The 18,766-nt window shown below is 41.0% G+C and overlaps 2 protein-coding genes across 3 annotated transcripts in view; both read right to left on the bottom strand.

Moving 5' to 3' along the window:
• LOC128535551 (palmitoyltransferase ZDHHC14-like) overlaps positions 1-3,816 on the bottom strand; it is a 66,898-nt gene extending 63,082 nt beyond the window's left edge. For both annotated transcript variants that reach the window (XM_053509536.1, XM_053509537.1), the window contains exon 1: positions 3,378-3,816. The gene's annotated coding sequence lies outside the window, so the exon portion shown is untranslated. The remainder of the gene's footprint in view (positions 1-3,377) is intronic.
• A 2,010-nt stretch (positions 3,817-5,826) lies between these two features.
• The window catches only part of LOC128536307 (AT-rich interactive domain-containing protein 1B-like), a 215,798-nt gene continuing 202,858 nt past the window's right edge, over positions 5,827-18,766 (bottom strand). The window contains exons 14-21 of the mRNA XM_053510516.1: positions 13,400-13,535; positions 12,110-12,279; positions 11,690-11,837; positions 10,440-10,559; positions 9,266-9,338; positions 8,245-8,989; positions 7,999-8,129; positions 5,827-7,895 (exon numbers count right to left, since the gene is read on the bottom strand). Coding sequence (XP_053366491.1) covers positions 6,147-7,895; positions 7,999-8,129; positions 8,245-8,989; positions 9,266-9,338; positions 10,440-10,559; positions 11,690-11,837; positions 12,110-12,279; positions 13,400-13,535 — 3,272 coding nt within the window. The 3' untranslated portion in view covers positions 5,827-6,146. The remainder of the gene's footprint in view (positions 7,896-7,998; positions 8,130-8,244; positions 8,990-9,265; positions 9,339-10,439; positions 10,560-11,689; positions 11,838-12,109; positions 12,280-13,399; positions 13,536-18,766) is intronic.

The raw sequence follows: 18,766 nt of genomic DNA, 5'->3' as shown, positions 1-18,766 counted from the left end.
AAAAGTAAAAGTAAAAACAAATAGTTTGTATAAAACAGGTGAAAACATGTTTAATTTTTGCTTAAAGGTCATTAAAATACCCGGATAACACCAGCTGCTTATCAGTCTCTATCTGGTTCTTTTATATTAAAATATCATTTTAAAAAAATATTAAAGATGGAACTGTTTAATTCTTTGTTTCCCCCCTAAAGTATCAGACGTTTTGCAATTCTATGTTCAGAATATACAGTAGACCTGACCAAACATCATTCTAAAGCTGTTGCACTGTGACGTCATCCCTCCTACAGCTCCCTCAACAGCTTGTTCAGGCTCCTCCAGTAGCTCCAAAAGGCCAACCGTCATCCGTCTGACCCCCCAATCCTCCACAGCGGAGCCCTGATTAAAGACAACAGGAGAATTTAGTGAAGACAAAGATAAATAAACTTTACAGAATATCTAGTTGTAATAGATATAAAAGATATTAGTAAACCTACACCACAGAGTGTGTAAAATACTGTTTTGGGGAATTCTGAAATGTAAATAAACTGGGATAACTTTAACCATTGAACTTTGTTAGTGTTAACCCCGGTCTGTCTGTATTATCGTCTGCATTAAATTAAAATGCGCTTTTCATACAAATAAGTTAGGCGATATAACACTCGTATATATTAGTTAATCTCTGAAGCCAAACTATAACTACCCGAGTACTGAAGCCCCCCTCACCTCCTCCCACACACACCTCCCCCCACACAAACACACACACCTCCCCCCCACACTCCTTAACTGATAAACACTTCAGAGTTTTATCCAGTTCGGTAACTAAGCGCTCGCGCTACCGCGCAAAGTCACGGCCAAACTGAGAAAAATATAATCCCGGTTATGAGCGTTTAGCTCGCGAGCTCCTGTACATCTATCCTCAGCTTGTGTCCTTCATGAACTGCATCACATTATATTCACAGATATAACCTGCAGATTAACTCTTACCCAAAGAATAAATAAATGCTGAATTAATCCAGACAACACGCGGTCAGATTCTAAAGGCATTTTTATAGAGCACAAACACTCTTCATCCGGTAGTGCAGCTTTTGTATTAGGGACATTAATAGTATTTTCGAAGCTTTAGTGTCTTTTTTTAGTTAAAGAGGAGTGACATTGTGAGTTTGTGACACTGACAGTAAGCTGTAATGTTAACTCCAGACTTGGTAAACAGATCATTAAGTTATCTAAAGTTACATCTGACCGCTGCTGGTGCTGCCAGTGATTTTCAAAACGGCCGGTAAAAAAACTAAACTGGAAAATAAACTGTAAACTAATCCCAAACAAATTTTATAAATAAAAACACCACTTACCGCGAATAGTCCATTAAGCCGCCATCTTCATCTCTAGTGCAGTTTGGCAGCGTCAGTTCGGTGGGGGTGAGGGTGGGTTGTTAAAATCACGTGATTGCAACTCAGCGCAACTAAATTGCTGGCTTGTGTTAACGGGTCCTTGAGAACGAAGCGCCATCTAGTGGTGGAACCAGGTAAATGCATAAATAGGGCTTGAATGGGCGTGTTTACTGTGAAATCTTGACACGCCTTTCTCGAAGAAAAAGGAGGGGGGACTACGGCGTGCATAAGGCAGCCGTACGCCATTCGTACGCAATTTACACTTCCGCGGCTATTTGGCGTGGCTCCATCTGTAAGTGTCACTGTTGTGCTGCTCAACAGGGCTTTGTTTTCCCTCATCAGTGTCAGTGTTGCCAGCTGAGAGAACCTGCCCCTGAATTCTGGGACTTTTTCAACCACCTTAGCCACTTTGTTTTTATTAAAAAAGGTTGTGAAACCTAGTGAGTTTTTGAGCAGATGCTAGTGAGATTTCTTAAATCAATATGTCTCTTAATCTCACGTCACTTTTGGAGAAAAGACTGCCTGGTTACCAGACAACCAACAACCTCTTCACCACTGTTACCAGACAACTAATCACTGTTGTTCTCAAACGACCAATCTCTGATCACCGTCAGCTTATAACAACCACTCCCAGATCATCACCTACTTTACATTTACATCATTTTGCAAATGTCCTTATCCAGAGCGACTTATCTCATTACACATCTGATCAGAGGAGGGTTGAGGGACAAACAGGGGAAACATGGTGGTGGTGAGGTTTAAACCTAGAACCTGGAACCTTCCAGGCCATAGTCCAATGCCTTAACCACTGAGCTACCCCTCTGTCTAACAACAACCAATCACTGATCACCACTGTCGAGCCACGACCAATCACTGATCACTGCTGATCTCAAACAACCAATAACTGATCATGACATTCATTAATCTTTCTCTGCAAATTTTGAAGAAAGCACAGTACTTCATAAGTTTTTTTTTTTAATGCTATTAACAAAGATGCCCCCTTTTCTATACGACATGAATCATTTAATAGTCCAATCTGGAAGTTTCTGTTCTGATTATGATATTTCTCCCATCCTGAGGAGAGAATTATTACACAGACTATCTGCTTTACCCTGGAGAGGACCTGGCAACCCGGCTCTCAGCTCTAAACCACAGGGTGATGATGAAGCTGGAGATTTTCTGCACAAGATTCTCACTTCTGGCGGTTTTAGTGAACTCAGAAACACTCCTGCACCTGATAGAGTGTGAACACCACCACAAAAAAAACACAGTATTTACACTCATACACAGTGTTGTGTGTGTCAGGGTTGGAGAAAAGACAGTTACAACCTCTGATTGACTGAAACTCCTCACTTTAGTCCACTCACAATCACTAAAAACTGATTAAATTACCTCAGCAGTGGTGTTTAATACTTGGATAAGATAACATTAGTGGGCGTTTTTTTTTTGGACAAAAAGAGAAATTAAGGAGAAGAGAGTAAGCAAACAAACAAAAAACAGCTAGTGTACTGAGAGAGTTTACGGCTAAACTGGTTGGATAAAAAAAAAACAGAATTAGCGCGTATCTGAAGTTAATTTTTTAATAACCTTAAAAAATACGTGAGGTAAATGAGCTAACGTTAAATACGTGAGGTAAATGTGTTAGCGTTAGCTTATAATGTGGCGCGCGCGAGACAGTTAGCTAGCGCGAGGGCTAGCAGTTTTAGCTAAAAAAGAAAATGCACACTTGTGTGAAGGAGTCTCTCACACACACACACCAACACACTCAACAGTGGTTATATTCACAACAGTTAGAAATGGATCGTGTTAATGTTAATACTGTGTGTGTGTGTGTGTTTAGATAAAAACGTGACGAGAAGTTAGCAAGTAATCCGCCCTAAGACTTGTGTTTACGTGTGTGTGTGTGTGTGAGAGAGAGAGAGAGAAAGAGAGGGGGAAAAAACACTCCTTAGTTTTACACACACACACTTGTTTTTTGGTGTTTTAACCTAAATCTGATTATAAACTCACCGTAAAGAAGACGATCCGTGACGTCACTCGGATCTCCCTGAGTCTTATCCGGGTTTATTCCGATCCGAAACTGGCCAAACTGAACCGAACATCTTCTTTATTACTTATTCTATGAAAGTTCTATCCACTGAGGTTTGGTGCACGGAGTGTCGGTGTTGAGTTCCTGAGGTGTTTATGTTGAGGTGTTCAGGCTGCGGTGTGTGTGAGCTCTCTCCGCCGCCTCGCCATGTCACACCGCGGAGGAATCACTCAGCATCCCGGGAACACACGCAGCCTGCGGGATCCTCGGAGCTTCCTCCTGTGCTGCAGGACAAGCATGAAGCGCCGCACGGGTGAATAAACGCGGATTATCGGAAGGAACCCATACACACACACACACACACTCACACAGTGCAGAGCTTCCTGTCCCCTGTGCCTGCACGCCTCTGCCGCTCTGAGAAACTAGTAAACAGTCTCCTGCAACTTCAAGGGAGAGGATGTGAGAATGCGAGCGCTGAGGATTGTGGGTAATGTAGGCAACGCAGGCAAACTACACAGCAATCAAATAATCGTATAATAATATTATATTATATTAATAATATAATATAATATTATTATTTTATTCATAAATATTATAATTTCACGTAAAATTATAGACTTTTTTTCACCACAGTAACAAATCATTGAAATACAACATATTTTTAAACCTCTAAACCATCTCATTTCCGCCAAATCCAAATCTTTTTCTGTTATTGTCTCAACATTCATTTCATTTAGGCATTTGGCAGACGATCTTATCCAGAGCGACTTACATTTTTATTTGATTATACATCTGAGCAGTTGAGAGTTAAGGGCCTTGCTCAAGGACCCAACAGTGGCAACTTGGTGGTTGTGGGGTTTGAACCTGGGATCTTCTGAACCGTAGTCCAATGCCTTAACCACTGAGCTACCCTTGGGATATTTATTCAATGAAACACTGGGATTTCTTTCATTTAGTTAGTTTATTTCTCTCTATTTCTCTTCATATAATATAAATATATATATATATATATATATCAATTATATATATATATATATATATATATATATAATGTATTTATAGGTATTATTTATTTACATATTATTTGTTAAGTTTGTTTGTATGTATCTTACTCACTCACTCACTCACCATCTATACCGCTTTATCCTGTATTCAGGGTCACTCATTCAGGGGACCTGGAGCCTATCCCATATGTATCTGTATCCTCCAAAAAGCCCTGGATGCTGATGTCACTTAATATGATTTCACCCAGGAAGTTATTAGCCACAGTGACATCTGGGTTTGGTTGCAGTGGATCTAGATCCGGTATATCCTGGGAACACAGACCCTCTGGTTTCCTCAGGGTTCACCAGTTTCCTCCATCTTCCCAACAGCGCGGAAGTGGCCTGGATCTACTAAGCTGCCCTATATCTCGATGAATGTGTCAATGTTTATGCCCACGGCATCCTGATCAGGGTGTATTCCCGCCTCTTACCCAATCCGTACCCGGTGTAAATGGGTTGTGCTCAGGATCCAGCGCTACACTGCGCGGGATAAAGCGCTTACTGAGGATGCATAAATAATTGACAGATTTGTAATGCAGATCTTGCTCAACATCATTTATTTTTGAACTACATGGTTTTAGATAACAAATATGCCCGTTTGGATCCCATAATAATAATAATAATAATAATAAAAAACAGATCTTGCATTAGCTGTCTATGTTCATGTAATCTTAGCATGTGATGAGCTGACCATGGCACTTCGACGTGTTGATTACCAAAGTCTGATCGGAGGTCAGCTATTCAAGAGCGCATACAGAAACGTTATACTGACAGAACACATTCACTACCCTCAATCCAAAACTGGACCTCAGTTACAAAATACCGATAGTTATCATAGATGTAACAACAAGAACGATAATTTCATCTTTACAAACTACAATCACTTTTGTAGTTACCACATTTCTGGGGAGAAAAAAAAAGGTACAACATGTTCTATATACAGCAGTGTCTCGGGGTTCAACATGAAAGTAAGGTAAAGCCAGTCCTAAATACAGACTTCCATTGTTAAATATAACACCAAGGAGGCGAAGAAATATTTCAGTCCAAATATCTTTTGTTTTTCTTTTTTTTTAAAGAGTGATACAATACTGCCGCCTCATGGTGAAACATGTTATTTGCATGATAGATATGGGAAAGAAATCACACCTCTCTTGCCTGCAGCGGCAACTTGCACCATAATATTGCACAATTCATTTTTCCAGATGTGGCTATTATAACAATAACACCAACAACAAAAATGAAAAAGAAAAAAAAGGGTACCAAATATCAAACAGAAGCTATTATCTACAGTATTTTCAGATCTTAAATAATTCTGCTTTTAAAAACAAATCCACAGATACATATTATGTACACTTAAAAAACTTCCCAAAGTTTAAAAAGCGGAAGGGGAGGGGGGCGTTGGTGGTGGGGGTGAGGGTTTGAGAGTTAGTGGGGGGGATAATCTTCTGAACCAAAAGTCAGACATTTGGTTAATAAAATAAGAATGAAATAAGCAAAAGACAAACATTCAAATGACAATATTAAATATCTGTATTAAAATCATTTTTTTCTAAAATCCTCGAACGAAAGAGTTGAACACAGAAGCTCTTCATTTTGATTTATTTCATATATTCATATATAAAGCGACTTTTGATTTTAAATATAAATATGAAAGTGCCTCATCCACATGATTGGTGTAGAACAGTCTTAAAGGCGAAGCACCTCTTGTCATGACTTGCCGAGATGAAAGAGTACTTCGCAGATGACGGCCACCACGCTTACGTTCAGCACGGAGGAGATGGCAATATCCAGGAGTCTGCTTTCATACAGCACAAACTCAGGCCTGTTCTCCTCCACCTTGGCCAGTTCCAGCAGCGCTTTGGCTGCCCGACACAGCATGCTCACGCTGGGTTGCTCCATAGGAGGATGACCCATGTGCAGCAGGCTGTGTGGGTTTTGGTGATACTGAGTCATGGCAATTCCATCTTCTAGGAAGCCTACAAGGTTGCCAACACCGTTTCTCTGAATGGCGATGCCGCGCGCCGCCGAAGGATCCCCTCTAGCCAGGTTGGACAGCACGGCCACTGCCATCTCGCGGTAAACTTGCAGTTTGCGCTCTCCCGCCTGACGCACCAGTGTGGCGAAGAACTTCTCCTGACGACTGAAGGGCGGTGTGGCCAGGATCAGGTCTACGTTGCCGTCCTGAATGCTGAGCTTGCACAGACATTCCAGTACCAGCCTTTTTGGACTGAGCTGTGAATGCGGCCCTGCCAAAGGAAAAGGGTCCTGGGCCTCGGCCGAAGGACACACCATCCAGTGGAGCAGGCCGTCGAGGACGGGAAGGCATATACTCTCCGGGTAAATCGACAGGTCCAGCTGGCCTGCAATGTTGGCCAGCGTGACTAAAGTGTTCTCCCTCAGCGCTGCCAGACAGTCCCACCACCACTCATCCCTGCTGCAGGGCTTGAGTTCTTCCTCCTTATGGAACTCATCTTTTTCGTTGCTAGGGACAGTCCTCTTTCTCTCCGGGTGCTCATGGTGCAACAACAGCAATCGGCCAAGGATCAGAATCAGGCCCGGATGCTTGGACATCTCGCTATCGTTTCCAGGGATGAACGAGAGACTGCGGATAATGTTAGAGACACAAATGCAGCGTTTGCCCAGAGATTCCTGCCAGCTGGATTTTGTGCACAGCGGAGGTTCGTCTGGACAGTGAGGTTCATCTTCCAATAGAGTGATCCCTTTCTGGTTCTCGAAAAGGCGTAATGAATGTGAGGAACTGTTTAAGGAGGTGGATGAGTTTTCTTCCCCACAGAGATCCCTCAGCCGTGGGGACAGAACAACGTCTATAGTCGCAACCGGGGTGCTGTACGTGTCCGACTTTGAAGCACAACAGTGTTGTTTGTTCTGGACGCTATTAGTTGTGCAATCTTCACGACTCTCAAAATGTGTTAAGATGTAGCTCGTGGAGTCACCACCGCCTGCTTTCCAGTGAAGTAATCCACTGTCGAATTTCTGCACATGGCCAAGCTCGTCAGAAATATCCTCCATGAAGTCATCTTTTGGAACAATCTTGACAGGCAGCTTATCGTACTTGCTGGCTTGTTTGGGTCTGGGTTCAGGCACTGTTGATGAATGGCCCTCGAGAGGATCCTTAATATCCTCAGTTCTATTTTCATCTTTCTCATCTCTATCATTTCGCAACATTTCATCCTTATTCTCGCCTTCCTGATTTAACTCCCGGTCTGTCTCAGAAGACGCAGGAGGAGAGTCCATGGAGTTTTTCTCTGGCTCTTGGCTGGTCTCTGGCTCACATGAAGTGTCTGATTTGAGCGAGTCTTGCTCTTTTTCATCCTCATCTGGACCAAGCAGAGTCTTCTGGCCAAGAGTCCCGATCTCATATTCCTCCAAGATGCCAAAGATCTCGATCAGGCATCTTCTTAAATACTCAACGATGAGCTCTAGGAATCCAGGCAGCTAGAGGGGCAAAAGAAAGATAGAAGAAGATATTTTTACAAACCAAAAAAAAAAAAAAAGATCTAAAGATGTGGCACAAATATTTAATTATTCATCTCAGTACCTGTGTCAGGTTGAACGATGCTACAGTGCTGTCATCATAAAGGAGGATGTTGATTGTATCCAGAGCCCATGTGCTTTCTGCCAGAAGACCAGACTTGAGTGACATCATTACTCGCCAGGCTTCTGGGGTTCCTTTAAAAGAAATAAGTGCGTTAATGCTCGTTGAACAGCATATCCGATATAAAAAAAACATCCCAGAATTTATGAGTATTTTCTGTAACAAAGGTATTACGGTATATTTCCTTACCGGTGTCTTTTGAGGTCATTTTGCGTCGCGGTTTCAGTAGAGGCTGGGTCCCTTCCACACACCCCATCGGATAGTCTCTCCTCATGTTGGGTGGCATCTGACCTGGGACTCCACTCGCCGAGCCACTGGGCACCGGCATCCCCGGCTTGTGCATCTTCATAGACTGCATGAAGGCCATCTTGTTGGGTTGCATGTGCCCTTCCATAGAGCGCTGGAAAGACCCTGGGCTCGGTTCACATGAGATATGGTTAGAGGTCTGGTAGGAAGAAGGAGGCCGTGAATACATAAGAGCCATGGAGTTAGAGTGACCAGACATGTACGGTGTTTGGCGTTGATGCCCGGGCCACTGATTGTCTGTTCGGACTCCATCCATGTCCTCGATGCGTCCCATCCCTGGGTACGGAGAGCTCTGACTAGGTGTCGCGTGTCTGCTAGAGTAAGAATAGGCCATGTCTGTCCTTGAAGGCCACATGTGTGTTGGGCCGTCTGCTGTGGGTGCTGAATGTCCGGCACCCATCATGCCGTGCTGGACAGAGTGATGCTGAGGCCCCTGGCTGGCGTTCTGTAGCCGCTCACGGCTATACGGATAAGGAAAGGGAGTCTGCATGGGCCGGCGCTCTGGATAATTTCCTCCATACTGACTGTACATGTCTGTCTGTGGGCCTCCATACTGCATCCCATAAAGTTCTCCTTCTTGCCTCTTAGCGGGGGGGCTATACATTCCATCGAGGGGTCGCTTATAGCCCTGTGACAATGATAAAGTGTTTAGTATTTTCAGTCAGATTTACTATATAACATTCAGCACACATTCTACAGTTATCATAGAAAGTTGAAAATAGCATCACTAGCCTTATTTTCCATTGGAAGGAACGTAACATGCTTGTCGCTGTGATTTATCTGGCTATGCTAGATGTTGATAAAATATTGTGTAGCACCGGACTATACATTAAATATACCATTTAATAGGGGTGGGCTTTATGGAAAGCAATATGTTGAAACATGCCCTGTCTGAGACTCTCACCTGCTGAGGGTACATCCCTGGAGGGTGGACGCCATATGGCATACCAGGATACTGCTGTCCGTAGCCATCATGTCTGGGCAGGAGAAGTGATAGAACAGATCAAAGACCTGATACTGAATATGTAGCACTGCATTTATGATCATGGCCAAAAGTTTTGGGACACACCCAACCATCATATCGATATGGATTTTAACATCCCATTTAAGATTTAGTCTTTGTTTATTGTTATAAACTGGGTAAGTTTTTATCAGATTTTGGATTCTGGCTTGTGTTCATTCAGCCACTGAAGTGAAACTGATATTGGACATGGAGATCTGGGCTCAGCCGTCTGCATATAAACACGATTTCAAATTTGTGAAGTTTCACATATGGATTTGTTAGATTGTGAAGATGTTTTCTCTGATTTCCTTCTGAAGATGTACGTACGCAGGCACTAACTTGGAGAAGAGGAATAGTTTTTATTGAATGTGCATATGTGCATACACAGCTGTGTTCCGTTTAGGGTTCAGACTTTTCCTTAAAATATCTAGACTAAGCCATAGAGCCAAGTTTAAAAAACAAAAGATAAAACTCTCTCCAAGGCTCAGAAACACAGAAACACATCCTTGTCTGCAGTAATGTTCAATCATTAAGAGGAAAATGTTTAACATGTTCTAATAAGTATTAAAAGATAGATGAGCTGCAGTAAAAAAAAACAATAACAAACTTTCACTCCCCCTTGTTTTGATTCATTAAATGATTAATGATTAATGTAATTAATATAAACCTAATAATGGTAATAAACTACCTATTGAGTCATATTCTGATGGTACTTACTGTTTTAGGAACTTTTTTTTTTATTATTATTTTTTTTAAAGATTATTATTATTATTATTATTTATTACCTTTATTACCTTTTCTTAGTTAACAACTGTGAGCACCTGTAACCGAGCATAAGCAATTTCCCCTTTGGGATTAATAAAGTTATTTGAATCTTTTTTTTTTTTTTTATCTCTTTTTGAATCTTGAATCTAATGATTAAAAATATAACAGAGATTATTTATGAGGAGTACACTGAATGAAGTCTTATATAATCTTTAATATGTGTTTATTATATAGGTTGTAATATTTAGGTGATCACAAACTAATGGCCATATTATGTAAATATTGGTGTAGCTAAATAATAAAGTTTTACCGTTGTTGATTGTGGTATCTGTTAGGAGAGTACATGCTGCCATCATTACTGGCGTGACTCATGTTGCTCTGATTTCCATGGGGACCCAGACTCCCGTCCACCCCCATTAAATGGTCTGATCTGGAAGAGAAAGGTCAAAACTAATGAATACTTACATATAGAGTGAAGTTTACTTATTATCAGCCATAACATTACTAAGTAGATCTCTTTACTTCTGCGACCAACACAGTGATGCACTGACACACATGGGTGGAAAAAGGAGGACGTACTCAATATTAGGTAGGTAGTCATAATGTTATGGCTGATCTGTGTATTATTAGTATGCATTAACATTGGCTTTAACACTCGTTAATACTACATTACTGTACTTCCAAATAAATAAAAAAAAAACTTTGAAGGGATGAAGTTAAGGATGCATAGGAATCAAACTGTTAACAAAAATCAGAGTCTGTTCAAGTCAAACTGGGACTTTTGATCGTACATAATAATAGAACACTGATCTGAGAGTAAACACTCTCTTTATTTTCTCTATATAATCCCGATACACTAATGCACTTATCCCAGGATGTCACTAGTGCTTGCACCCCCATCCCATCCCCCCCCCCCCCCACACCCCCCTCGGGCATTCCCTAATGGTGTTTCCAAACATGTGGAAATGTCTTGGAGCCAGGTCAGGACTGTACAGGGGACAAGGCAATAACTCCCAGTTGAGTTCCTGAAATGAGGTGTTGGTGAATGATTGTGTGTACAGTTCACACACACATATTCACACTAGCTACCCGTCGATTGTCAGCGATCAGGCGTTCCACTCGTTGAATGTTTACAGGAACGACTGCAGTGTGCTCCGAGACACCTCGGCCGGGATCATCGTTCATGAACGTTCGCCCTTTCTTTAAAACATTTGCTCCGCTCAAATGTTTCACTTCGACTAATAGTCTCATCACCGTACTGTGCTTGAAGTCTTCTGTAAATGTCAATCGCTTTTATGCCTCCATTTAGAAGAAATTTCATCAAAAATCCTGTTTGTTTGACTTGAACGGCCCTAGTTCTGTACGGATGTGTGTTTGATAGATCATATACATGTACAACACAACTCTTTCATTTTGACATAATGGCAGATTTCTCTGTAGTTCAATCAGAAAATAAGATGTTTAACCCTTTTCAAGATAATTTTACAACAAATAAGTGTATAAGTCACTGCAGCACCACTACAGACTCAAACACAATGTACACTTGGGGGCATGTCTCACCTGCGGTCATAACCCTGCCCGTAAGGGTACTGAGGGCGCTGACCCATACCCAGCCCTGCCATGGGGCCACTCGAGGGACTCCTGCCATAGATGTCCTGCATGCCAGCAGGGGTCATCTGAGCGGGCATGCAAGGCTCTCCACCTACAGCTGAGGAGAGATATTGGTTGGTGAGTAAGCTTTGACCACAAGGTGGCAGCATGTCCCTGAATATAATCACGTCTACTGAATATAAGCCGTTGAGCAGGTGGAGAGAGAAATGATCACCGGAAAGAAGAAATGAATAAGGCTAATATAGAAAGAGAAGTTCATACTAAGAAGAGGATAAATAAAGCAAGATAATTAGACTAGTTTGTTTACAGAGCTCTGAGGTCGGGAAATTGTTAGTGCTGCTCGTAAATAGACTTAAATAAAACACTGACCTTTCCTCATTCCTGCAAAGTGGTCCTTATTGTCATACTGCATCCTCATCATGGAGTCCATGGGGTTCAGGGCTGATTGATAAGAACCTCCAGAGCTCAGCATGTTCCTCTTATGGAACGCAGGATCACTGCAGTCTGAGAACGGGTCTTGAATACTGACTGAATTATTGCTGTTAAACAAATGCACACAGAGGCACAAGCTAATGTATACAAAAACCCAAATCTTACCAATCAAAGTGCACATGCATTTAAACAGAAAGCAGTAGATATCAATCAATGTACATTTGCAAAGAAAAAACAAACAAACAAGAAGGCAAATCTCAGATCAGATTGTATAAATATAAATACAGAATGAGCTGCTGCACTCATCATGTTTGGGTTTGCGTTTATCGTCAGCTATAAAACAAATGCAAGGTTTTTTCTCCATGAGGTTTACACACAGTACCAGTCAAAAGTTTGGACACAAGTTTTTTAATTAATGTTCTACATTCTAGAACAATACTGGATTTTTTAAAAGTTTGAAATAACACACATGGCAATAAGTAATTAAATAACAAGGTCAGCTGTTCTGGAACGGTTCTTACAGGAACAGTATCGTGTCTTTGTTAAACCCATCAAGCTCCATGATGAAACTGTCTCTCATGAAGACTTTCCCAGGAAAACAAGACCAAAACTGAGCTCTGCTGCAGAGGAGAAGTTCATTTAGAGTCACCAGCCTCAGAAATCACCAATTAACAACCAGCACCTCAGATTAGAGCCGTTATGAAGCTTTACACAACCACCAAGTTGCCACTGTTGGGCCCTTGAGCGCGGCTCTTAACCCTCAACTGCTCAGATGTATAATGAGATAAAAATGTAAGTCCCTCTGGATAAGAGCGTCTGCCAAATACCTAAGTGTAAATATACATCTCAATATCAACTGTTCAAAGGAGATTATTGTGTATTTTGGATAAACGCCTTCAGTATTGTTTTATAATGTAGAAAGAAATAAACATCAGGAACGAGCATGGAGTTAGAAGGGGTGTACAAACTTTTGACTGGTAGAGTATCTGTTAAGAAACTGTGATGTTAGGAAAAATGAAATGATGGCAGTTTGTCAAGTGAAAATTAACAGATGAAATAATAATGATATTAAAATCACACAAAGAATCCGAGCTTTGGAAAGCTGTATAGCGACACGTGACTGTTATAAGCCGCGTTGTGGGGGACACGGAGGCGGACACGGAGGTGTGTGCTGTAAACACGGGATGAAAGAAGGTGGAGGTGTTCTATAGGTGGTGTTTTTTTCACCTGTTGCCTGGGATACTGATGTGCCCCTGTGGCGTTGTGGCTGGTGTGGGTGGCTTTAGCTCACTGGGCATCTCAGGCAGGGAGCTGCTGCCCGTGGACTGAGGGGTTTGAGGTCCCTGTAGAGAGCCTGAGGTGGCTGAGACGGGAGAGACAGCAGGAAGTGAGAAAACACGATGCAGAAGGAGAAAAATCTGGCAAATACAGTATATATATATTTTTTATTAATATTTATTGCTTTTTTATAGCATTGGGAATTCTTGATTCTGATTCGTCATCACCTGTGACAGAAGTTCCTGCTCTAAGACCTTTCACAGGCTTGTTTTAATGAACTTATTGTAATGTCTTAATCATTTTTCAATAACACTGAATTCATTACATGCCATTGCAAATTCAAACGTTATTTGTCACATACACAGCCATACTGTACGCAGTACGATACGCGGTGAAATGTTTACACGACCACCTGTGACCTAAAATATAAATAAATAAATAAATAAATAAATATATATATATAAAATAAATAAATAGTATAGAGTATTCAATTGAAAAAATAAAAAATAAATAAATAAAGGGAAAATTATAAAAGTATAGGTTTTTCTCTAAAGTTTACAATATAAATATAGAATTGAAAAAGGATTGTACCAGATGTTAGGTGTGTAAAGTATAGAGGATGAGTTACAGCTGAGTGCGGTTGAGAGACGTCCAGTCACGAGCAGAACACTGTGCATGGAGCACGCTTGAGACTGTACGCACACACAGGTGTAAAAATGTACATAATGTTCTCATATATGACAATGACTTACGATGAGGTTGATTAATTATCACTATTTAGCAATTAGTTCATAACAATCAGAGATAACTTTACATTTTCTGACGCAGGAACCTTTTCAATACATTCTGTCATTCAATACTTTTTTTGATAACTTGACATGAAAAGTAAAGGAGTGTTTATAGCTGCTATAGTGTAAGTGGTAACAGGAAAAAACACAGCAATAAATGTAACTATAAATTACTTGAATGTTTTTTTAATGCTGTGATAGACTTTAAAAAGATGACAATTTGTTGAGGAATAAAAGAAACCTTTTAATGTCGGTTCGTAAAAAAATAGGTATTTATTCAGGTCATACAGTGCTGCTGATTTGCGTTCGCACATAACACATCACTCTACTTGTATTGGCACCCTGTCCCTGAGACACCGATCCCTGACTTTTCTCCTTATTCACTTTTATTCTTTACTCATTTCTTTAGCAATATCACTTCTAATAATAACATCGATATTAAAAGACGACAAAGCAACAGAGACAGTAAAACACTAATCCACAGAAGGTACTGAATAAAATGGGAAATATAAGATGTGGTTAATAAGAATGTAGGTGTGTACAAGAGTGTGTGTGTGTGTGTATGCAAGAGTGTGTGTGTGTGTTTATTGTTGTGCCAAGTGAAAAAGCCAAAAGCAAAGCACAAGAGGCAGAAACAAAGTGAGCAATGAGACATAAAATATTAACCAATACATTTAGAATCACACACACACACACACGCACACACACACACACACACACACACGAGTTCATAACAAAATATGTAACCTAGCTTCGTGTTATTAGGATGATAAGCAAGTTGAACTTCTCTGGCGTATCCCGTAACCCCGAGGTTTGTCTCGTCTGGGTGAAGCGCTGTGTCTGAGGTTCAGTTTGAGCCGCGGCTAAATAAAGAATGAGCAGTATTTTATTATAAACAAATGGGCCATTACAGACACCGCGCTTCAGTTCTACATGAACACACTGTATAAAACAGGCTTGAGTGGACTGCCTGTACTCGAGTACTTAAACGTGCATTAAAACAGGGTAAATAAGGGAGCGCGGCAGAGTGACAATGTGACGGGTTTGTCCTACACATTTAGCACTCGAGCACGGCGAGGGGGTGTGAAGTGTTTCATCCATAGAAAAAAAGGAAAAGAAAAAGAACAGGCAGGTAAAGAAGAGCAGGAGAGCTCTCGATGTGGGAATAGCTTGCCAGAGTGTGTGAAACTTGGACTGTTTTTCTACAAGATTTCTTTCTTACTTTCTTTCTCTCTTTTTTTTTTCATACTTCTCCAATTTTGCGGCGGTAAGCTCAGTGAGGAGTTGCTTTGGAGGACACACAGTCAGGAGGGACAGAAAAAAGCAGCTTCTGTGCTAGACAGGTGTGTAAAAATGTAACGCCACATCCAAGTGCCGAAGCAGATTTTCCTACGAGACCGAGTCCTCTCGGTGAACATCCAGGGTTTATTTATATGACTGACAGGTTCCACACTTTACAACTAAAAAAAAAAAAACCAGCCTGAAAAATCGAACGTCTGGGCCGCTCTACTCGGTTAGCGTTTATACTCGGGGACGCCGCAGCGGTGTCGATCGCGGAGCTGAATAGCTACGGCCCTGCGGTGGAAGCGACCGCGCGAGGGATTCAACAGTCTGCACTTTCACCAGATTTTGCAAATGAATTAATGTACGGTATGTGTTGTGATCCAGAACGATAAAGAACATTTATAGAGTTCATCTTATATATATATATCGAAATATTAACATATTTTGAAGACAAGAATTGCACAAATACTACAGAGGGGCACAAAAAATATATACAGTATACACACACTTTAACAGTTATCTTCACCCGTGAATTAAATTAAAGCAGCCGTGTGTAGTATTATGTGTCCTCTAAAGATGTCAGCAGTCACACCGTCGTTGATGTTGTCATGTGACCATCAATATACTCGTTATGTTGAAGTGTGTATACATTTTTTCAGGCCCCCAATAAAGCAACCTTAACGTCTTTGGCTTTGATCTGGTCGGGTGTCGATTATCCTCCTGCAAGTTTTATATAAATCTTATTATTGCCAAAGTAACAACTTACACAGATATCTGTATGAGAACAATAAGAGAATGTACAGGTAGTTGCAAGCAACGATGACGGGCGTAATCACCCTGTGCCATCGCCACCCCGGGGCATCGAACAACTTGCACACATCACACACTATACAGGGCTGATGTCAGTTTGGGCCCTACATATTTGTTGAGTGCGTTAGTTTGTGTGTTTTGTGTGTGTGTGTTAGCATTAGTTATGCTTTTGTTAGTATGTGTGTGATGTGTGTGTGAGAGATGTGACTTGTTAGTGTGTGTGGGTGTAAGGGGTTTCTGCGTGCGGGTGTGTGAGACAAATATGTGAGTGTGTGAGTGTTAAAATTTGTGATGTGTGATATACATGACTATAGGTGTGTATGTGTATACGTCCATGTGTGTGTATGTATGAGCGTGTTTGTGTGTGTGCATGCATGCGTGTGTGTGCGCGTGTGTGTGTGTGTGCGTGTGTTAACATTTATAATGTGTGTGTGTGTGTGTGTATGTGTACATGTGTGTGTGTGTGTGTGTGTTTGTGTGTGTGAGATGTGTTTGTGTGTGTGTTAACATTTGTGATGCGTACGTGTGTTCAATAGGCTGCAGATGCTGAAAAATAAGCCTCACACTATGATGTTCCTCAATGTAAAGTCACTGAATGTGATGTCACCCAATATAAGGCCACACAGAAAGTTATTAATCATTTATCGGTGTAAGTTTAAGACATTATCACAGCTGAGCCGTTCGTGATATCAAAATTTCCTCTGCAATTTCACGGCCTTAATGTCTTTAGATCACATCAGCCTGGTTTGGTGGCGATCGTATGAGTTCCCCAGAAGGAGTATATCAAAATCCATCCGGTGTGGTTTTTTGCGAAAGGGCCAAAAAAAAACGGCCCCCTGCTAAGTTGAGCCCAGGACATGTGGAGCGAAAGTTGTTCGGCTTAATGAGCTCTAAATGTGTACTGAGATTCGTGTGCATACGTGAAAGTGTGTATGAGCAATCCAGTAAAATCTCATGTGTGGGCCCCTAAAGGTTCCTAAAAACAAGAGGGTCCTGCGCAGCCTATAGTGCTTGGGCCCTAATTACAAGTTATGCATTATAGTCTGTGATATATAGTGAAGTCAATCCGTATAATAAAGAGAAGTTTATGGACTGTTTATTAAGAAGTCTCTACTGTCTGTGCTTTGTGATAAAGTCTTCAAGACAAAGGACTTTCTGTATTTGGAGTCACATGACAAGCTGACCCCCCCACCCCCCCTTTATTTATATAATATAATAGAATGTCATTTGCGTCATGGATCTTCCTTAACTTTAATGTTAAAAAATATTGATGTGTCATTCAGTAATGAATTAAATATTGTAACAGAGGAAAGTCACCCCGGCTCGCATGGACACACAGTGTAGGTGATGTCAGTGTCTCGTCCACGCTGGGCCGTATCACACCGTCCTGACTTAGATTAGTTCTTTATTACATTATAGTTTGTTTTTATACCTCATGTAACATGATGCAATCCTGATGACACTCATACAGTAAAGCTAGCAGGAGTTGGAAAAAAAATGACAACAACAGCAATAAAGGAAGCTTTTTTATGTAATGTTTTGGCTGGCGTGTCTGTGTGTACAGTAAACGCCTACAGAAATCTGTAAGTAGATTTTTTCGCTGTGCTTGCTTGCCATGCATTATAAAGTGTTTCATTCATATGATAAAACAAAAAAATAAATAACTGAATGTACAAACAATAAAACAAAATGAGGTGTGCGGTTCTAGGAAAATGATCAACGACTCAGGGGTGTGAGGAGGCAGCAGTGAAGCCGAGGTATTATTACAGTTATTATTAAAATTTGATCTGAACACTCCAGCCTTCGTTTTTTAAACCATAAAGCCGATAAAACAAATAAGTTTGGCGTGTTAACAGGAAAACCACAGGATCTAAAAACTCAAACATCTTTACTTCCGATTGTCACAAACGGCACAAACACAGTATCGGTGCTGATTTTGTCATTTTTTTATGTTATACATATAATACATTAAAAAAGTTTATGCAGCATGGAAGAGCCCGATCTCGCAACCCTAAAAATTTCAACTTGCTAACTTCAGCCGTTTTAAAGAGATGATTTTATATGTGCCCCAAAAATGACCATTATTTATTTTTGCTTTTATGTGATGTCAATAATACAATGTTTCCGAATCCTTAAACAATCATCATGCGGCCGCTCACATGAGCTTCATCTGGACACACACGAACAATGGAGCTGTTAATTCAACACTTAATTCAACAAAAGAGAGACACCACGGCGCTGTAATTTGTCCCCTAAGACAGACAGGAAGACGTCTTCACTCTCTACCTCGCCATCTCGCCGCTGTCTTGCCCACAGACACACGTGGGTTTCTCAAAAAGTAAACAGCTGAAGGGTGAGGCGAGGTTAATATCGCAGAAATTCCTCTGTCATTTTCTGTCTGACTCACTCGGGAACTCTGACCCCATGTGAACTC

This window comes from Clarias gariepinus, chromosome 13 (assembly GCF_024256425.1).
Source record: "Clarias gariepinus isolate MV-2021 ecotype Netherlands chromosome 13, CGAR_prim_01v2, whole genome shotgun sequence".
NCBI classification, from domain to species: Eukaryota; Metazoa; Chordata; class Actinopteri; order Siluriformes; family Clariidae; genus Clarias; species Clarias gariepinus.
This window is presented reverse-complemented; position numbering and strand designations above follow the sequence as displayed.